This window comes from Phacochoerus africanus, chromosome 4 (genome assembly GCF_016906955.1).
Source record: "Phacochoerus africanus isolate WHEZ1 chromosome 4, ROS_Pafr_v1, whole genome shotgun sequence".
Taxonomy (NCBI): Eukaryota; Metazoa; Chordata; class Mammalia; order Artiodactyla; family Suidae; genus Phacochoerus; species Phacochoerus africanus.
Genome location: NC_062547.1, coordinates 141,599,920 through 141,621,610, shown reverse-complemented (window position 1 = coordinate 141,621,610; position 21,691 = coordinate 141,599,920). Strand labels below are relative to the sequence as shown.

The following is a 21,691-nucleotide window of genomic DNA, read 5'->3' as shown; positions in this document are numbered from 1 at the left end:
CCAGTTTCCCCTCTGAGATATCTGCCAAAATCTAAAGCTGCAAGGGGGAGGACTCTAAAAAACTATGTAGAAAGCCTCTCTGAGAAGTAGAGAGGTTTGTGGGGTTTTGGGACAGCCTGGCCGCATCAAGGAGATAAAATGAGAATTCAGGCCCGCCAAGGGGAGAAAGGCCCACGTGAACACACCCGCCTCCCAGGGGAAAGTCCGGCAGCCTTCACCCTACAATCACTGCGGGAGGAACCCTGAGCCTGACCAGACTTTAGGGCAGCCTCTCCTCCGCTCAGCCCTGGATGGATTAGGACGGCACCCCTCCTGCCCACCTCCAGCTGCCCAGCAAAGGACAAGGTAAACTCTCTGGAGGAACATACATTGACCCAGGGCTGCTGCGATTCTCGACAAAATGTGCAGCATCTAATAAAAACAATTACTAAGCACGCAGAGAGACAGGATACGCGATGGAAAACCAAGAGAAAAACAATACGATAAAAACAGAGATGCCTCAGATGAGGCAGAAATCCAGGAGAGTAGACAAGGACTTTGAGATAACAATGACGAAGATGTGCAAGAAAAGAGAGGGGCGAGTTCTCCTCCGAGGCTGTCATTGCAGTGGCTTGGGTTCGATCCCTGGCCTGGGAATGTTCACAGCCAAAAGAAAAAAAGAAAAGAGAAGAGAAGGAAAGACGGAGAAAGTAAGTAATAGGAAATGAAAAAGATGAAGAATTGTCCCAGAGAATTAGAACTTAAAAATAAATTTAATAAACTAAATTTATAGATCTGAAAAATGAAGTAATAGAAAGTAAAAGCTCGGAAGATGTGGTACATACACACAATGGAATATTACTCAGCCATTAAAAGGAATGAAATATCAGCATTTTTTGCAACATGGATGGACCTAGAAACTATCATGCTAAGTGAAGTCAGCCATACAATGAGACACCAATATCAAATGCTTTCACTGACACGTGAATCTCATGTGGAATCTGAAAAAAGGACAGACTGAACTTCTTTTTAGAACAGATGCTGACTCACAGACACTGAAAAACTTATGGTCTCCGGAGGAGACAGTTTGGGGGGTGGGGGGATGTGCTTGGGCTGTGGGATGGAAATCCTGTGAAATCAGATTGTGATAATCATTATACAACTACAGATGTGACAAGTTCATTTGAGTAATTTAAAAAATAAATAAATAATAAAATTAAAAAAAAAAGAAAAGAAAGTAAAAGCTCAGGAGTTCCCATCGTGGCTCAGCAGAAATGAATCTGATGAGCATCCGTGAGGACGCAGGTTCGAGCCCTGGCCTTGCTCAGTGGGTTAAGAATCCTGCGTTGTTGTGGCTGTGGCACAGCCCAGTGGCTACGGCTCCAATATGACCCCTAGCCTGGGAACTTCCATATGCCATGGGTGTGGCCCTAAAAAGACAAAAAAAAAAAAAATAGGGTAAGTGAGCTAGAAGCAGGTCAACAGAAAATACCCCAACTGAAGCAGAGACCAAAGAATGGAAAATACATTTTTGGAAGCGTGAGAGACACGTGGGAGGCGGAAAGGACTCCCACCCCTGAGCTCAGAGACTGCCGCCCCCTCCCCGCAAGGGCTCTGGCCAGGGTCTCCCGCTGGCCCGCCACCTGGTCACTAGACCCCCGAGCTCCCATTCCATGCCCTCCACTTCCTGGGGCCTGCACCTGCCCTTCCTGGGGCTCCCCCCGGGTCCCAACAGCAGGAGCTGAAAGCAAACTCCATTTTGACTCTCTCCCCTCTCAGCAACCATGGCGAACTGGCCCAGAGCTTCTTCAATTGTAGATGGCACGATGCCCCAGGGTGTGGCTGGGATGCAGTCAGCATGGTGTGTAAGGGTCTGTGTGGCAGACAGGACGCGCCCAGCCCTCTGGCCCCTTCTTCTCAGGGCTGCACTCCCACCTTCTCATCCTCAGCAGCCCCGCACAGCGCTCTCTGGGTCACTGGACTGCTGCTGTGCGCAGGGACCTTTCCCATAGCCTCCCCAGAGGGCTTGAGAGACTTGCCCAAGGCTGCACCGCAAGTTTGTAGTAGAGCTGGCATGAGTATCCAGATGTGGGACTGCCCCCCTTGCGGGCACAGCCCCATCCCAGCCCCACTGACCTGAGCGCGCGGTCCAGAGTCAGGCCGGAGAAGTCGAAGAAGCTGAGGTACTCCCCTGCCACCAGCCTGCTGAACTCATTGCTGTCAGGAGAGCAGAGGGCATCCGTGAGAAGCAAGGCACAGCAAAAGAGGGGGCACATGGACAGGGGGGCCCTGGGGGCCCTGGCCCGCCCACCCAGACCCCTGCCTGCCCCTCCGCTGCCTCCCCTGCTGGGCAGTGGGGCTCTGACAGGTCAACCTTGGGCCAGCAGGGTCGGGAAGGCTTCCTAGAGGAGGTGACAGCTCGTCCCATCCCTCCAGGAAAGGGGGGGGGAGCAGCCGGGGAAGGGAGGAGGGGTGGGAGGACGCCAAGTATCCTTGGTAGAGGGAGCCGTCCAAGATGCCACCAGCAGGGCCACGCAGCCAGAGCCGAGAGCAGGAATGGGACGGCAGAAGATGAAGCAGGGAATGGGGCTGAGGGCCAAGGCAGGCCTGGGGCTGGATCTGGAAGGCTCCACAGCAGGGGCGGGGGGGCAAGGTGGTCAGATCTGTGCGTGGAACTGGCCTGCGGAGGAGAGACCAGCTGCTGGGCCTGTTTCAGAGGCAGAATCCGCAGGACGTGGAGCTGGAGGGAGTGGCTGTGGGATGACAGCGAGCGTGGAAATGTCCCCAGCCCAGGACAAAGGGTGGGGCTGGAAGCACCCACGTGAGCGTCGCCAGCCCCAACCCACTGGGAAGGGGGTCGAGCTTGTGCGAGAGGAGGGGGCGCGGACAGGTCAGAAGACCCAGCTCGCAATCGGAGGAGAAGCCTCCGGGGCTGCCGATGAGAGGGACACACAGCGCCGGACAGGGAGGGGTTGGCGTCCTGGAGGCCGAGGAAGAGGGCGTTTCAAGCCTGGAGCCATGAATTCTTGCCGAAAAGAGAACAAACAGCCACCTGAACCCCACCAAGCCCCGGGGCGCTCCCTCCGGTTTACAGAGAGGCGTGAAATCACACCACGAGGATACAACGCCCAAAACGTGGAAAACTCTTCAGGACAAACGGCTCTGTTTCCTCAACAAATACATGGCATTTAAAAAAAAAAAAAAAAAAAAAAGAAGGTCCTCGGAGTTCCCGTCGTGGCGCAGTGGTTAATGAATCCGACTAGGAACCATGAGGTTGCGGGTTCGGTCCTTGCCCTTGCTCAGTGGGTTAACGATCCGGCGTTGCCGTGAGCTGTGGTGTAGGTTGCAGACGCAGCTCGGATCCCGTGTTGCTGTGGCTCTGGTGTAGGCCGGTGGCTGCAGCTCCGATTCGACCCCTAGCCTGGGAACCTCCATATGCCGCAGGAGCGGCCCAAGAAATAGCTAAAAAGACAAAAAAAAAAAAAAAAAAGAAGGTCCTTATCACGACCTTGTAAATTAACTATACGTCAATAAAACTTTCAAAAAATTGAAAAAAAAAAAAAAAGGAAGGTCCTACTGTACAGCACAGAGAATTATATCCAATCTCCTGGGATAGAAGGTGATGGACGATAAGGTGAGAAAAAGAATGTGTGTACATATGCATGACTGGGTCACTTTGCCGCACGACAGAAATTGACACAACATTGTAAATCGGCTATACTTTCATTTTAAAAATTAAAAAAAAAAAAAAGGGGGGAAGGGCTAGAGTTCCCTGCTTGGGGGCCTAGCGATTAAGGACTCAGCATTGTCCCTGCCACGGCTCAAGGTCAACGCCTGGCCCAGGCGTGGCCAAAGAAAAAAAAGAAGGGAACTGTCAACTATTGCGGACTAAAAGAGGCCTAACAGACATACTGGCCAAAGGGGTAATGCATATACCTTGTTTGCACTCTGATTTTTTTTTTTTTAAGGGCCGCACCTATGGCACATGGAGGTTCCCAGGCTAGGGGTCAAAGTGGAGCTGCAGCTGCCAGTCTACACCACAGCCACAGCAACATAGGACCCAAGCCACGTCTGCAACATATGCAACATCTTACAGCAACACCAGCTCCTTAACCCACGGATGAGGCCAGGGATTAAATCCATGTCCTCACAGACATTGCCGGGTTCTTAACCGGCTGAGCCACAGTGGGAACTCCCTGCAACGTGATTTGAACATTTTTGAGACAGAGGAAATTAAACATAGACTGAATGCTAGAATTAATTTTGTCGGAAATTAAAAAGGAATTATGATTATGTAAAAAAAAAAATCCTCATCAGTTAGAGACACATGCTAAAATTTGTGGATCATATGATAAAGTGTCTGAAATATGCTTTAAAATATTCTATCAAATGGGGAGGAAGCTGCTGGGGAAGAATAGAGGAAACAAGAATAGAAAAATGGTGATAGCTCTGAGGCTGAGTAATGGGTGCACAGAGGTTTAAGATAGGACTTTCTCTGCTTTTGTGTATGATCAAAATTTTCAAAATAAAAAGTATAATTAAAGAACAAGAAGGGAGTGGCTAGTGTGGCACAGCTGTTAGACAGAAAAAGGGGAGGCCTGAGGGCAGCCACCAGACTCTAGGACACGAAGCTACTACTGACCCTGGCAGGGGGGCTGGTGAAGGGTGGGGAGCCGGGGCCAGGAGCCAGCCTGGAGCGACAAGCGGGAGGGGGACTGAGGCCCTCAGCGCGGAAAACAGATTTTGGCTGGAAGGGGCTGAAGGAGGAAGGACATTTGAGGAAGGAATTTTGTTTCACACGGGAGAGACTTAAGCACGACTACACGCTAAGAGGAAAGCTCTAGAGGAAGGAAATACTGGGGGGACGGGGGGGGGGGACCGACCCTAATGACCCTAATGCAGGCTCCGGGAGGATGTCATTAGGTTCAGGGCTACCGCCCAGCAGAAGAGGTGAGGGTGTCAGCGAGGTGATTTCTAGGCGGCCCTGGGCAAGGGTGCTGCGGAAGGAGGGAGGGAGGGAGAAGAGGGGTGTCCTCAGGACCCCGCTGTGGCCTAAGCCCCGGTCAGCTCCGACTTGGGGTCAAGGGCCTGGGAGGCCTCGATTCGCCTGGGAGCAGCTCTCTCTGCAGGCCTGGGTGCTCCTAGTGCATCTGGGAGAGTCAAGTGGGCGACGGGGACACCCCAGATGGCAAGGCGAGAGGGCCAAGCAGGTAGGTGGGCCGCGGGGGGTCAGCCTGCTGCCCTCGGAGCCGCTGCTGCCGCCCTTCTGCACGCCTGGCCCCCACTCCAAAGGCCGGGGCTTGTACTTTGGTGGCTCCCGTCCCTTCGGCTGTCCCCACAGACAGGAGGGCTCAGTGAGGGCCAGGACCCCCTCCCTTCCCCAGCTCCCGGGCCCGGCGTTCCCAGGACAGGCCCAGGCTCTCCTTCCTCCCTGGCCTCTGGCCCCTGCCTGGCTGCTCTGTCCCCACCGCCATCACCACACCATCACCACATCCCATTCCCCCAGCCCCAGGGGCCGCCCCGCCACCACCTCCCTCCCTGAGAACACAGGCTCTTGCCCAGGCAGCTCAGGAAAGAAAGAGATTTAGGGCGAGGCCCAGAGCAAGGACAGCAGCAGGTGGAAGAGGCCATGGGCACTGCTGGGAGCCCCAGCACCGGGCCCCTCTGACAGCAGCCAACCAGACCCACTTTGGTTTGCCCGGGGTGGGGGTGGGGGTGGGGACGGAACTCACTTCTTGCCCAGCTGCCGGGCGACGTCACAGCGCTGAAAGCCCTCCAGGTGGTAGAGGCGGCGTGCCAGCCGGCGGGCTGCTTCGCTGACGCCCTGGCCCCCATTGACCAGTGGGTCTGTGCTGCCAGGCTCCAGCCCCTCTGAGCTGCTCAGCTCTGAGTCTGAGTCTGACAGGCCACCCTTCAGGCTGGGGTCACTGCGGGGGGTGGGGGGCAGGGGGGGAAGAGGAGGGGTTCAGAGGCCCTGGCTGGACGCTGGAAGCTCTCCCCAGACCTCTGAAAATCCAGGGGCCAGACCAGGAAAAGAATCTTCCCTGCCTCGGGACAGAATCAAGCCAGACCTTCAGAAAAGCTGGCAGGGGAGATCACGAGATGCCCAGCACCCTGACCCCATTTGGGCTGGAAAGGTCTGGAAGGGCAGAATGGAACCTCGGGCTGAGCGTGTGAAGTCCGGGTGGGGAAGGCGGGCACAACGACCTTGCTGGGCTGTTCGCTCTGGGTCTTGGGTTGCCCTCACTTGCCTCGCCTTCTCCGGGTCTGTTTCCCCATCTGCTCAAGGGTTCTCCCAGCTCCCAGCCTGGGCCCCATCTCACCTGGCCGAGGTCAGCAGCTGCTCTGTGTCCTCCTCCTCCTCCTCCTCCTCGTCCTCCTCGTCCCCGCTTGGGCCCGGAGGGCCGTCTTCGTGGAAGCCGTTGGGCACGGCCGCGAGAGACAGGCGGCTCAGGACATTCTCAGAGCGGCTGCTGGAGATGGAGCGCCGCAGGGGGCTGCCCAGCTCCCCGTCGCCACCAGCTGCCCCCACGTCCCCCTCGGACCCCATGTCCCCCAGGCCCAAGCCAGCCCCTGGCTCGGGGCTATCCCGGGCCCGCTGCTGGATGAGGGGTGTGAGCGGAGCCTCGAAGCTGACGCAGCTGTCGCTCTCGTCAGTGAGGCTGAGCACATCGAGGGAGTCCAGGCTGCTGTACTGGGTGCCCCGCAGCAGCTCCGACTCCACGATCTTCTCAAACGTGGCGCTGAAGCCGTCCCGCACATCCGGCTCTCCCGGGCCATCCAGCCTGCAGGACGAAGGACTGGTCACCCTCCTGCCAGGTGACCCACTTACAGGTGCTGGGATCCCCCAGCTGGGAGCTCCCTGGCATGGATCATGTCCTGTTTATTCCTCCAGCCAATATTTCCTGAGCCCTGGGTGTCAGGCGCTGGGCCGGGTCCTGGGGTACAACAGGCAAAGGACGGCCACTGTCCTGCCCTCCAGCGTCCGCTGTGTCTGGCCCACAGTAGGCATCATTTATCTAAATGAGTGAATGTAGAGCGCCCGCCGTGGCGCAGTGAGTTAGGAATCTGACCTCAGCGTCTCGGTTCACTGCGGAGGTGCGTGTGGGTTCAATCCCTGGCCTGGCGCAGTGAGTTAAAAGATCCAGTGTTGGTGCGGCTATGGCTTGCATCCAGTCCCTGGCCTGGGAACGTCCCTAGGCCATGAGGGCAGCCACAAAAATAAATAAATAAATAATAAAAAGAAAAGAAAATTAGCTTATTAAAAAATCAAAATAAAAAATATATGTATGAATGGGAGGCCTTCTCTCCAGCCTGGCCTGGGAAGGGGGCGGGGGCTCCCCCATCACAGAGCGTTCCACCCAGGGCCATAATGTTGCCATAATGTTGCCATCCCCACCACCTGGCTGGTTCTTAGCTGGGCTGCCCACAATTCTAGCTCTCAGGCCTTGCTTTAATGGCACCTCCTCAGAGAGCCTGGGGGAGGCAGGCCACAGTGTCCCCCACCCTGGCCCCTCATGAGTGTCCATCCTCGGGACACCCCTTCCTCTCCCCACCCCTCTCAGGATGTCGCGTTCTGCTTGTTCCCTGCTGACACCTGTTTTCCAGCCCCACCCAGCTCCCCATGCTCAGGGCCAGGGAGCACCCCGCACGGCACGTGGGAGGACCTCTGAACCCTGCTGAATGATGCGCTGGGTGAAGAAGCAGACACCTGTTGGCCCAGGCCCACTACACTGCCTTTGGAGGGCCCTGTGTTGCCCCCGGAAAGGGCCTTTGCACCGGCTGTTTCCTCTGCCCAGGGGCCTCTTCCCCCAGCTCAAGCCCTCCTTCTGCAGCCCTTTCTCACCCGTCACCCTATTTATAACTGGGACCTCACCCCAAACACCTCAGCCCCTTTTTCTATCTTTTTTTTTTTCCGGCCACACCCACGGCATATGGAAGTTCCCCGGCCAGGGATGGAATCTGAGATGCAGCTGTGACCTACACCACAGCTGCAGCAACACTGGAACCTTAACCCACTGTGCTGGGCCAGGGATCAAACCAGAGCCTCCAGAGAGAAAACACTGGATCATTAACCCACTGCACCACAGCGGGAACTCCCGTTTCCCCACTTTACTTTTTCCAAGGCACTGTCCCCTTCCAACATACTATATAATTATCTGTCCTTTTTATGATGTATTATGTCTTCCCACTAGATCATAAGCTCCATTAAAGGAGGAATTTTTGTATATTCTGTTCGCTGATACAGCCCCAGCACCTAGAATACAGCACCACACACACAGACGAAGCAAGGCCTCTTATCCACCGGGGAAATACACAAGTAAGCAGGGAAGTGAGGCAAGGACGAGGACTCAAGAGATAGAAGCTGAGATGAGGAGAGAGAGCAAGGAAGAGAACTAAAAGAAAGACAAGAAAGAGAGAAAAGATACAGAGAGCATGAAAACCAGGGAGAGTTAGAGAGGCAGAGATAGAGAGAGACAAAGAGAGACAAAGAGACAGAAGCATCGAGATGGCAAGACGAAGAGACCCAGGAAAAGAAAGAAGCCGGCGGAGCCCAGCCCCCTTCAGCTGAATCACGGCCCACCAGTCACCCCAAATGCTCCCTCCACCCCCTGAGGATCTGGCTGGGCCCCGCTTATCCCGGCCCCTGGGGCTCATCTGGGGGACCCGCAAGTGCCCCTCCTTGAACCTCCCAGGGTGCCTCCTGGACAAACAGTAACTGGAGAGAGAAAAGCTGAGCCATGGGGAGAGGCAGAAACAGAAAAGGTGTGCGATGCCCTGCAGGGGGCTGGGGAGGAAGGCGCCGCCTGACCCCCAGGAGGACGGAGCCAAGAGAGGGGCCTGCCCGCCCCCAGAGCAGACACTCCGAATCCACCAGCAGCTTTCTCTGCCAGGCCGTGCTGGGACCTGGAACAGGGCAGAGTCCTGCCCTTGGGGGCTCTCACCTCCTCAGAGCCATGAACACCCCAGCCCAACACACCACACACACACGCGTGCGCACGCGCACACACACACACACACACGCACACACACCTCTCATCCTCTCGCGCTCCTAGCAGATATGGGGGCGGTTTGACAGGGGCTTGAAAACTATCAGCCCAACATCCAAATGTGCATCTGTCCCCACCTTCAGCCATCCTCCAAAACTCCACCACCTACATACCAATCGCATGCTGCCCCCACCCTCTGCCTGCACCCTGCTCAGCCCTGCTCGGGTGGAAACCCTCTTAGGGCACAGCTGGTTACACAGGCGCTGACCCCACGTTCTCAAGTTCCTGCCCTCGGAGACCCAGGCACACTCAGCCCAACATAGCCATGCCCAGGCCTGAATGTATATCCCAAATGCACAGGCCAAGCTCACCAACACGCTCACACATCCCCGTGCACACACCTGTGTGCCCCTTCCACACACACGCACACACACACGAGCTTGCACACATCCTGCACCCTTGCCTGTCCAGGCCAGGTGCACACTCGGACTTCTGTATAGCCCCCCAGGGGGCTTCTAGACCTCGCCCTGCTCCATCCCTACCTCCCTTGTCCCACTGGCACCTCCAAAACACCATGCAGGGGCCGGGCCACCCCCGGCTGAGGATAACAAAAATGAGGCTGTAACTCCAGGCAGCAGGACTTGGTCCCTGGTCCAACTCGCAGACGGTGCTCAGGGAGGAGCAGCTGACAGTGTGAGGCCTTCCCCGCTCTCTTGAGGCCGCTGCAGAAATGGGAGAGCCTCACGCCCAGAAAGCAGAGGGGGGATGAACCTCCCACGTGGTGGCCTTTTGGAACCGTAATGCCCAGCCTGGGGGAGGGAGCGCGGCCCTCTGACCGCGTGTAGAAGCACCCACAGCAGTTGAGGGGCTGAAGGTAGGGGCCTAACCCGCCTGGCCTTTGAAACCTGTCTTACGGTTCTGTCCTCCCAAAACAGGGACATAAAATCCCTTTTTTTTTTTTTTTTTTTTTTTTGCTTCTTAGGGCTGTGCCCCTGGCACGTGGAGGTTCCCAGACTAGGGGTTGGGGTTGAATTGGAGCTATAGCAGCCGGTCTACACCACAGCCACAGCAATGCCAGATCCGAGCTGTATCTGTGACCCACACCACAGTTCACAGCAACGCCGGATCCTTAACCCACTGAGCGAGGCTGGGGATCTAATGCGCATCCTCCTGGATGCCAGTCAGATTCCTTTCCACTGAGCCACAGCGGGAGCTCCAGAATTCCCATTTCACGTATGAGAAAAACCAGAAGCAGAAAGGCTAAGTGGCGAGGCCCAGGCCCTGCAGCACTGGGGCAAAGGCAGTGAGCCCCACAGGAGACACCCACTCACCCCAGCTGAGGGTCCTCAGCGTCTGGACAGAGGCTCCCGGAGGCATCTTCCCCCTCGGCCAGCCCGCCAGCCCTCCAGGGCCTGGACTCCGTAGAATCTTCCAGAATGTTTGAGTCTGGCCCCAGGGCTACGCCATTGGTGAGAGAGAGGCTAAGGCTGAGGCCATGGCGGGCCGCGCCCAGGCCCTGTGTATGCTTCTCAGTGTCCGCCAGGGGGTCCTGCACCTCACGCCCTGGGCTCTTGCAGCTACCATTCGGGTCCTCACTGGATGCCATTCCGTTCTGGTCCCCAGGCTCCTCCTCGGGTTCCAGGCTGGGGTCCCAGGTGGCACCGTCTTCCCCAGGCAGGGCAGATGGAAGCTTCTCCTCATCCATGGCAGCTGCTGCTCCCAGCTGTGCCAGCCGCTCTTGAGATTCCGCTAGACCTGGCTTCGAATGAAGAGATGGGGGATCAGACAGAGCAGGGGCTGGGGGTCTGAGGTCCAGCAGACCCAGCACCAGGCAGCCTGCCTGGGGACAAGGGGATGGCCCAGGTGCCCTCCTGGGGGGCCTCCCGGCTGGAGGCTGCATTCAGGCCATGGTCTCACTGCCCTGCTCAGGCCAGCCCCTCTCACCTCTCCCCTGACCCCCAGCCACCGGCGTGCTCCAGTCCTGCCTTCGCTGTCACCTCCTGCATGTCCACGGGGCCCTTTAGAATTCACCAACACCCTCAGAGGAAGGCCCAGGCCGGGAGGGACTGGGGAAGGGACCAGCACTCCTCCAGGACCCCTTCTTCTCCCGCTGGAGAGTGAGGGGACAAAGCCCCAGGCTGACGGCAGCCACCTTGCCCCTTGCGCATTCCCTGGCCTTGGCTCCAGGAGCGAGCCAAGAGGCGCCTGGAGAGAACTGTGCTGGGGCTGCCCTTGGAGTGAGAGTTAAGAAAGGAGGCAAGGAAGTCAACAGCTGGGTCAGAACAGAGGCCACCCCAGAGGAGCCCAAGCCCAGCCCCAAGCAGGCCATCCTGAGGCCCAGCACGAGGCGCTGTCCAAGGTGCTGGGTGGAGCCACGCCACCCAGAGACCGCAAGAACGCGGGGTTGCCTCCGCCTCTGCCCAGCGCCCAGAGCCCTGGCTGGGCGAGGAGCAAGGAGGAGGGGGCCTGCCTGGTTCCCCTCCACATGCGGCCCCCAGAGCTCATCCAGCCTGGAGGAAGGACTCACAAGGTCGCTGCCATGGGCCCCTCCAGGGAGAGCACCAGAGCGGGGGTCGGCCCTGCTCTGCCCACTCACTGCGTGACCCTGTGGGGTCCAGGCTGGGATTCCTCACCACCCCACCAGGCCCGGCCCACTCCCCCCCGCCCTGCTCAGGTCTGTTTCTCCTCTGCAGAATGAGGACACCAGTGTTAGCTGCCATCTCCGCCACCCACTCTTTTTCAAACAGATCAGAACCAGCTCAGTTTCCCAGAGGCTCCCGGTCCGTGTCAGGTGGGAGGGCGGACAGGATGCGCTGGGTTCCGGATCTCCCCTCCGCCCTTTCTGCCGGCCAGCCTCCTGGGCTGCAGCAGAACGAGCTCAGGTACAGCCACAGGCACTGAAGTGAAGGCTGGACGTCCTGTCCCCACCTGGTCCTAAGTGTCACCTGAGGAGATTGTTGAAATACAGACTACAGTCCTTCCCCCAGACCTCCTGAACCAGAATTTATGGGGAATGGGTATAGTCATCTGCTATTCTTTTTATTTGGTTGGTTGGTTGGTTGGTTGGTTTTTAAGGGCTGCATTTGCCGCACATGGAGGTTCCCAGGCTAGGGGTCAAATCAGCGCTGCAGCTGCCGGCCTGCGCCACAGCAACACCTGATCCTTAATCCACTGAGCAAGGCCAGGGATCGAACCCATGTCTTCATGGATACTAACGGGTTTGTTACCAATGAGCCATGGGAACTCCTTTTCTTTTCCTTTCTACGGCCACACCTGCGGTGTATGGAAGTTGCCGGGCTAGGGGTCAAATCACAGCTGCGGCTGTGGCCTATACCACAGCCACAGCAACACCAGATTGGAGCCGCATCTACAACCTACACCACAGCTTACAGCAATGCCATATCCTTAACCCACTGAGCGAGGCCAGGGATTGAACCCACAGTCCTCACAGACTATGTCAGGTTCGTAACCCACTGAACCACAAGAGGAACTCCCCAAATTTGTTATTTTTATGATAAGGCAAGTCTGAGAACAATGCGTTAGATTCCAGGAGAAACTTCCCACTTAGATAAGCCTGGAGAGGAGGGTGCGTCGACCTTTCTGGGGGCTTCCGGGCCCTTGAGGGGCGCTCTTCCACTACAGGGCCACTGAAGATTCATGGACACCTTGGTTTTCAAACATGGGGTGGACGCGAGCGGGTGGGACCGACGGGCATCTGGGCCCAGGCCACCCCACACACACGAGCATCACTTCCTAGACTTTTGAAGACTGCAGAAGCAGAAGATTCCACTCTAACAACAAATCAAAAACTTCTGCAGACTGAAAAAATCTGAAGAGCCAGACGAGAATATTTAGAATATCTGGGCCCGATCCTAGGTCACTGGGGACCCCACGGGGCTCGGCACTAAGTGGTCTGCCCTAAATCCCTGCTGCTGCGGTTGCTATTTTGATCCGTCCCCTCAGCTTGTGTGCTCAGAGGACGGAGAACGGGAGGCCACCTCCTCAGCTGAGACTCCTGCGGGGGTTGGGGAGCCCTCAGAACAGGAGGAGGAGGGAGAGGGGGGCCTTTGGCCTGCTGCCTGTGTGCGAGTCCTCTGGCCTGCGTTCCAGCCCACGGGCCTGGGTGAGCAATGGACCTGGGGCACAGGGCTTCAACCCACTTCCTCTGGAACGCCTCAGGCTCCCACACCCACGCCTGGAGCGAGCTCAGCAGGGTGCGGTGCCTCCCCTTTGGCTGGGGCCTCTACCTGAGCTCCCAGTGAAGCTTGAGATTTGAGAGTATAGACAGCTTCATCTGGTGCTCACTCTACACCAGCCCCGAAGCCAGACTTATGGACAAATCAAGGACCCCCACATCCCACCCCAGCTTCCAGCAGCTGCCTCTGGCTGGCTCTAGCCCTACCTGCCCTGCCATGTCCTCCTGCAGCTGGGAGTGAGATGCAGGTTCTGCCAGCACTGGGCACTGGGCCGTGTCCTGGGCTTCTGGGGATGAGCAGACAAGGGGCAGCATTGAGCTCCGCTTTGGGCGGGGGCCCAGAGTCCCTGCCTGGGCTGAGGGCCAGCTGCCCCAAGAAATAGCTGAGCCGGGATGCCCCTCTCTCACTGAGCCCAAGGGAGGGGTGCATGGGGGGGCGGCGCTTTCAGGGCAGGGGTGAGTAGCAATGCCCGAGTCCTCACTCTGCATCACCATGTGCCCTGGGACTCAACACTGTCCCCTCTGAGCTCTGTGAACCCCTGTCCAGAATGCGAGCATCGCCTCTGCTCTCCTTCCCCAGGGCTGGTGGGAGAAGGTCATGAATGCTCAGAAGCCTGAGAGCCAAGGAAGAACAAACTCACTACAGAGGCCAAGGAGAAAGGCAGCTAGGGCCCCCACTTTCCACAAGCACAAGTGCCACGCGGGGACACTGAGGCACAGAACCAGACAAGGTTCTACCCGAGGCCACACACTAAGTAGCTCCTTCAAGACTCAGGAGTAGCTTCCCTCTGCCCCTGAAAAGGGCAGCAGGTGCAGGATGAGTCCCTGTTTCCCAGAGCCTCTGTCAGAGCCTCCCAGAAGATCAAGGGCTCAAACCCTCAGGTGGAAGAGTCTACGCAAAGCAGTGACCCAGCCCACTTCCAGCCCTGCTGGCAAGAGCAGGGGCGGGGGATATAGCTGGGCCACAGGGTGCCCATGCCAAGGAGATGCCTGCAAATGACAGGCTGCCAGTGGCCAGAACCCTTGTGTCCTCTCTTGGCCTGAACCAGGCTCCATTCCAGGCAGGGGCTCCTGTTTCTGCCCTTGGGATGACCATGGGCTTAGCAGCCTCTTTTTTAGCACCAACCAAGATGAGGCCCGGGACAGTAGCAGAACCTCGGCTGGGCCAGGGCTGAGGTCAAACCAGCCCCTTTCCGGGGCTCAGCTGCTCCTGCAACAGCCCTGTCCCCCCACACACCCTCTCCATGGCCTCTGCAGCCAGTTGGGAAAACACAAACTACATGGCGCCCCTCCCTCCCTAGCCCTCCCCCAGCTCCCCTCCGCAATCCGGCCTCCTCAGCCTGGCCTAAAAACGCGCTGCCTGAGCTGGTTCGCGGCCCTCGCCCCATCCCCCGCCCCCCACAGCCACACTGGCCTTCTTTCTGCTCCCTGAGCTCATTCCCACCTCAGGGCCTTTGCACCAGCTGTACCCTTGGCCTAGAATGCTCCTTCCCTGGATCTTGAAACGACCGCCTCTTCTGTCACTCAGGGCTCAGGTCTAATGCTGCCTCCGCGGAGAAGCTCCGACTACCCGGCACGCGTTCGCACCCCTTCCCGGCGCATCCTACCTCCTGAGCTCCATTTCGCAGACCTGAAATGCCCTTTTCTATCCGTTCCCTTCTCTTCTGCCATCTCCCTCCCTAGGAGTGGGGGGACCAGGTCACCTTCACTGCTGTCTCCCCCAGAGCCTAGCACAGTGCCCAGACGCCTGGACACTTTTTAAACTCTGGGCAGCTGATAACCTGGCAACTGTCATCACCCCCTCAGGCAGAAGCCCAGGGAGGCCGAGGCCCATGCTCAGGGTCACCAAGCTGGAAAGTGACCAGGCTGGCTTCTGCTTGGAACGACGCTGGGCTGTCACAGGGATGACCTTTTATCCCTAGGCTGGAGTCCAAGCCAGGGACTGTGGAAAGCCAGAGGAAGGGGCTGGAGGCCCAACATGGCCCAGAAGACAGACAGCAGGTGCCTGGGGGCCGGCGGCTGTGTGCACATCTGTGAGCAAGCGTGCAGTACAGGCATTTGTGGGCACGTGGACACACACACACCAATGCACATGGAGGGAGCTGGGCAGCCCCTCCTGAGTAATTCCCGGGGTGGTGAGTGGAGATGCGGAGCCTACAGGCCTAGGGACAAGGGGCAGGGCAGCTGGACCCACATCACCGGGCAGCTGGGGTCAAAACCATTCCGCTTTGGGAGAAACCAGGAGCGGGGAAGGGACAACCCTTCAGACTAAGTCAGGGAGCAGAGGGGAGACAGACAGCCACACTGGCCACCGCCAGGCCCAGTGGCATCAGGTGTGTGCTGTGGGCTTGGGAAGAGATGGGGAGGACGGGCGCTCGTGGTGGAAATGGGGACACAGGGAGCAGGGCTGGGAAAGGGGGCGTGGGGTGCGGAGCCTTACCCAGAACAGGCAAAATCTAAGCGCCTGTGAGACCTCCCAGGGGCCCGGAGCTCCGGCTGGGTATATAGAGGGGACCGGGAGCCGAGAAAATCATTCTGAAATGTCAGTGTAGAGGCAAAACCGAGACCACTGCTGTCCCGGGAGCAGGGCTGGGAGCCAGGCACTCAGGCGCTGGCTCCCACGTGCTCGGGGAGCTTGGGCGACTGGGACTCCTCTCCGGCCTCATTTCCCCGGGTACGTTACACATTTCCAGCCAAGTTCTAAGCCCAGACCGCTTCGAGCATCTCATAGAGCTCTGGTCTTCCTCCAGAGGGACTCACAGAGGTACACAACATTTGAGCATTTTTTGAGAGGCACAGGGACCCTACATAGCCCATCCCTAGGACCTGGGCAGGAACCCCCACCTGGACAACCCCCAAGGACCTCCCACCTGTGACACTGAACACTCAGAGTTCCATAAAGGCGATTTACAAAAAAAAAAAAAAAAAAAAAAAGCTGGGAGCCCTTCATTCTCAGACCTGTTCTCTGCCCCCAGGAATCTACCCTGAACACCCGCACTGGTCCCACTGCCCTCCCCCCAGTTTCTACTACACTAAGGGCCTCCCGAGTCACCCAGATTTTAGCTCATGGGCTGGGATCTTCACACACACACACACACACACGCGTACACACGTGGACAGTTAAATAAGACAATCAGTGCACAGGGCTGGTGTGTTGTACCTGCTCAGGACAGATCCTGCCGGCGGCACCCCACACCATTCCCAGGACCTAGGCCTCCACGAGAACCGACAGCTTGGGCAACAGGGAGTGGACAGCAAGACCCCTCGGTGGGGCCCTGGACCACACAGCTCACCGTGCTCCCCCACAGCCTCCGCCAGCCAAGGGGTCTGGAGGTCGGGTCCCTCCTGTCATCCCAGGACTTGGGCACACTCCTAGGCACAGATCAATCTGGGCCTGTGTCCTCGATGTCCCCAGTGCTCCAATGTCCTGGGCAGGGAGGCTTCCAGAATAATCGGGGAGGGCTGTCTACTCAGGAGCCCTGGGAACTGCCCGGCCCCATTTCCCAAAGAGATCCTAATTCCACCACCCACTTGGTCTCCCAGCTGGGAATCTTGTTGTGCAGCAGCAAGGGCCTCAGAAGGGACAGTCCAAGACAGTGGGTCGGCCCCCTAACTGTGCAGCCAGAAAGACTAGGCTTCAAATCCCACACGCTGTGTGACCTCAGGAAAGCTGCCCACCTCCCTGAGCCTCAACAGCCTCCTCAGCAAAGTGGGGGAGGCTAAGGGCATCTGCCTCGCAGGTCTGCAGAGGAGCGGGCTGGCTGCCCACGCAGGGGGCAGAGGGCACGGGAGGGCAGCTCCGGACCCTCAGTGGCCCCAGCAGCCACTTGTCAGGGGCAGCCTGTCCGAGGAGGCTGTGCGGGGCTGAGGCAGGAGAAAGGGCCTGTGGGGGTCGGGGGGTGGGACAAGGGACGGGTCAGGGGGCGGGCCAGAGAGGATGCCCCACCCTTCCCCGAGGCAGGTGCGAACCCTGCAGGCCTGGCCCCTCTAACACCCCTGCCCCAGGCCAGTGTCCCCCCAGCTTTCCATCTCAAGGCCCAAGAGCCACACCAGGGGCAGGGCAAGGACCCAGGTCTGGAGCTCCCTTCAGAGGTGCCATGCCTACAGGTGCTGTCCATGTGGGGTTAACCAGGAGCTGGGCCCCACCCTGCCTTTTTCCTCTCAGCTTGGCCCCCAGGGAGCCAGCCTTGCTTTGGGTTGTGGGCATCTGGAAGGCCTCCTTTCTCATGGCTGGCCAAGCAGAGGTTCCTGGGGCTGGGTGCCCATTTGCATATTATCTGCATGTGCCCCGCAGCCTGCCGGGACTTTCAGGGGCCCCTGGGCCCAGCTCTGCAAAGGTCATTCTTTGACTTCTCCAGGCTTACTTCACTCCTTAACCCCCAGCCACTTGGCACCTTCATTTGCCTATCATTTGCATACATCTGCATGCTAGTTCGGAGAGCCCTGACACTGATGAAATTCACAATGTCTCTTGTCAAACCCAAATCATGTTTATAGCTGGTGCCTCTACCCCCCACCAACCTCCCTGCAGGGCGAACCTTCAGTTTTCCTCGGGACCACAAAGGACTAGGCTGTTCTGGTTAAGGGGCTGCTGCTGTCTCCCTGGAACTTCAGCCGGCACCTGGGACTCACTCCGCTACCTGAGCCACATTTGATCCCTGAGCCTGCAGATTGACAGCTGATCCCCCAAAGCCACGATGGACTGACCAAGGGCAAGACTTCTCAACCAGTCCTGCCTTGGCAGACGCCAGGACAGGAGCAGACACAAGGGGCTCCAACTCTGAGCAGCCTGCCCCCAGCCTGGTTCAACAGCCAGGAGAGGTGAACCTTAGAAAATTCATCCTCCTTCTCTGAGCCCACCCTCCCTAACCCACCCTCTCCAGACCTCACATTCTGTGCACCCCAGCTCTCCTTCCCTGCCTCTCCCCCCCCCACGACCTCTGGATTATGTCGCTCCAATTAACCCCCTTCTTGCTGAGCCCCCCTTCCCCTCCTGCCCTCCTCCTCCCCAGTCCTCTTGTGCCTCTGCTTGAAGCTTCAGCACAGGGTCTGACAAAGGCCGTGGGCTCCTTGCCGCTGGTTGAGCAGCAGGCGATGCAAAGCAAGCAGGTGTGAAAGGGTCGCTCCTGGGCCACCCCACCATCGCCTCCCTGTCCTCCTCGGAAAGCGGCCCTCCCCCTCAGCCACAGGCCACTGACGGGGGATCTGGGGGCTGGTAAAAGTCTCACTCCTTGATGGACAGGCCGTGGGGTTAGAGAGGAGTCAGGAGCGACCGCCGTGTTTGGATCCTGAGCGCCAGGAAGCGGGGAGGTGCCATTCCTGAGGTGGGGAGACGGGGTGGAACAGGTCTGGGAAGGCAGAACAGATCAGGCAGAAAGGAGGTCAGCTTTGGACAAGCTGAGTTGGAGGTGTCTGAGGCTGAGCAGACGTGGCGGTCAACATGGCCCGTGGCCTGCTGGAGCTCAGGAGTGAAGTTAAGATTTGGGGTGTAAATCTGGGAGCAGACAGCATGGTGGCGGTGCTTAAAGCCACAGGACTGGATGAGATTGGCCCGGGAGTGGGCACGGACGAGGAAGGGCAACACCGACACGATGAGGTCAGGGCTGGGGGAAGACGACTGAGGTGGACCACACTCCAGGTCAGAGGGAAACCGGAGCATGGGTGTCCCGGAGGCCAAGGAATGCATTTCAAGGAAGAAGAAGAGACTGAATGGGTCAAAGGCTGCAGGTGAGGAGAGGTGGCCCTTGGGTACAGCGACTTGGAGGTCACTGGTGACCTTGAGAAGAGCAGTCAGTGGAGTGGAAGGTGGTAAAAGCCCAACTGGAGCAGAGTCAAGAGAGAGTGAGAGGACGTGGGGACAAGGAGTCTAGGCAGCCCTTCTGGGGAGATGCAGGGGTCGCTGGCTGGAAGGAACCATCTTGTCGGACAGGAGACACAACAACAAGATGCCCACTGAAGGACTGATGCTGCAGAGGAGGAACCTGCAATGCAGGAGGGGACATTTAGGGAGCGGTGGGCACCCTGCCCGCATTCGGGGCTCCGCCTCTACTGCGCAAGGGCACGGGATCGCCTGCAGGGCAGGAGGGTGGCCAAAACCAGGAGCACAGACACTTCACCCACCAACAGAGACAGAGGAAGGCAGAACAGTGGGTGCAGAGGCTGGTGGGTGGGTGACCGTAGCGCTGGGACGCTGAGGATATTCTGTAGGCTCTGTTTTCGCAGAGAAGCAGAGGCGGTGTCCTCAGCTGCGAAGGAGGACTGCAGAAGAGGAGCTGGGGTGAAGGCAGAAGAGAGAGAGCGAAGCGGCCATCGGGTAGGAGGAGAGGGGACGGGCTTGGGACCCTGCGGAACGGCAGGACAGAACTAAGGACCCACCAGAAGGCCATGGCTTTGAACTAAAAGTGAGCCCGGCTGGGGCAGTGGATTCTCTCAGCCCACTCAGCTGCACAGGGGAGCAGACCCCACACTGGATTTCCCCAGGGCTGGGGCAGGTCACACGAGGGTGAAGAAGCCAAAGGAGGGCTTGTAAGGCAGGTGGGGGCTCTGCAAGGGACAGATTGTGCCGACTTGGAGAGTGGCAGCTGCCTCTGTGCCAGCCCCGACCCCTGCTCGAAGTCCTTCCCCTGCGGGTGCCAGAAAGCCCAGCATCCGCTCTGCTCCCTGCTGTGGGGCTCTGCTCCCTGCTGTGGGTCGTATGTGGCTATTCCTCCACCCTCACCCCGAAATGAGCCTCTGAGAGGAGCTGGGGAACCAAGCTTCCTACACACTGTTCCTCTGACCTGGAAAGTGCCTCAGACCTCACCCGCCCACAGCAGCCCTCTGCACCACTGCCCCCAGGCCAGCGCCTACGGCTCCTCCCGCCACGAGTCAGACCCCAGGGCCATCACTGGTCCTCCTAGCCTCTCCTTAGCCCAGCCCTCCTCCCCACCCACCTGTCGCACCCTGGTCCCCGCAGGGCCAACGTGCAGCCAACTCCATCCCCCCATGCACGCCCTCTGTGCGCCCCACACAGTGGCCCGAATCCGTGCACCAGCATCCTGTGCTGGACAGCGCCACGGCCTCCTGACCGGCCTCTTTTTCACCACGCTGGCCTTGCCAGTTCCATGCCACCCTCCCCAGGGCGCTTTTCCCATCACTCACATCTGCCCCATCACTCACCTCTCTAAAACCCGTCAGGAGTCCCAGTGCCCTTGAGGAAAGGCCAGCTGTCAGCCCACATTTCAGGCCAGCTGTGGTCCAGGTGCCCCCCCCCCTTCTTCCCATCCACTCCCTCCCCCGCCCAACGCTTCCTTGGGCTTCTCCTCCGCCCTGACGGCACCTGTCTTGAGGTGCGGCTCACGCCACCCCCACCCTGACGTCTGTTGAATCACCCTTCTCCAGCGTATGGTCTGAGGTGGGGGTCCAGTCAGTACTGTTGACCTGGTGTGTGGATGAAGATGGATGAAGCTTCTGGAGGCAGGGAAGAGGGAGGAATGGGGGGAAACAAAGGGACTCCTTAGCCAAGTGGCCTCACCGAGCATCGCCTATTAGAACACAGGCTAATGGCACGTGCCTCCTGATGGAAGGCCAGGAGAAGGACACGACATCACCTAGGGCACATCCTTGCCCCAAAGGGTTTAACCTGCATCTACTCACGAGGAAGCAAGAAGACAATCCCGAATGTGGGATATTCAACACAAACACTGACCAGGGCTCTTTAAAAAGAACAACGTCATAATAGACTTCCAGGGGAGTTCCCATTGTGGCACAGTGGTTAACCGTGAGGTTGCGGGTTCGATCCCTGCCTTTGCTCAGTGGGTTAAGGACCCGGCGTTGCCGTGAGCTGTGGTGTAGGCCAGGGGCCACAGCCCCGATTCAACCCCTAGCCTGGGAACCTCCATATCCCTCAGGTGTGGCCCCAAAAAGAAAAAAAAAAAAGGCTTCCAAGAAAAATTAGGGGATTGTTCCAGATTAAAGGAGCCTAAAGAGACGTAACTAAATGCAACGTGGGATTCTTAATCAAAAAAGTTTTTAAGCTCTAAAGGACAGTGCAGGGAGGACAACGACGGAGATTTGAATGTGGATTACAGGAGGTGAGACTGTATCTTTAAACTGCTGGGATATGATTAAGACGATAGTCATTATGTAGGAACCATGTCCTTGGCTCAGGGAATTCATGCTGAAGTATCTAGAGGTGAAATGCTGTGATGTCGGCAACTAACTTTCCAAAATTTCAGAGACAGAAAGGAGTGACAGCGGCCACAGGATCGACAATTAGCAAACGGAGGGCCCCAGGTGAAGGTGACACAGGCAAGCGTTCACTGTAGCATCAGGTCTGACAAGATAACCACTTAGGGGAGGAAGGCCGTGGAGGGAGCCACTGTGAGGACGGGAGCCCGAGGCCCAGCAGGGGCAGGGGAGACGGCAGCTCGAGCTCCCGCAGCCTACACGCTGGGCAGTGGGCCTGGCCTGGGCTGGGATGGGCTGGATGCCGGAGTCACCCCGTGCCAAGCAGACACCGCCCCAGAGCGGCTCACCCCCTAAGCAG

General features: G+C 58.2%; 1 protein-coding gene across 4 annotated transcripts in view; it reads right to left on the bottom strand.

Annotated features, from left to right (window-relative positions):
- Positions 1–21,691, bottom strand: part of PSD2 (pleckstrin and Sec7 domain containing 2) — a 62,931-nt gene that overhangs the window by 28,426 nt on the left and 12,814 nt on the right. For 3 of the 4 annotated variants that reach the window (XM_047778793.1, XM_047778794.1, XM_047778795.1), the window contains exons 5-8: positions 10,301–10,728; positions 6,303–6,764; positions 5,712–5,906; positions 2,116–2,196 (exon numbers count right to left, since the gene is read on the bottom strand). In XM_047778793.1, the coding sequence (XP_047634749.1) occupies positions 2,116–2,196; positions 5,712–5,906; positions 6,303–6,764; positions 10,301–10,674 (1,112 nt within the window). In that variant the 5' untranslated portion in view covers positions 10,675–10,728. The remainder of the gene's footprint in view (positions 1–2,115; positions 2,197–5,711; positions 5,907–6,302; positions 6,765–10,300; positions 10,729–21,691) is intronic. The other variant, XM_047778791.1, reaches the window with a different exon arrangement.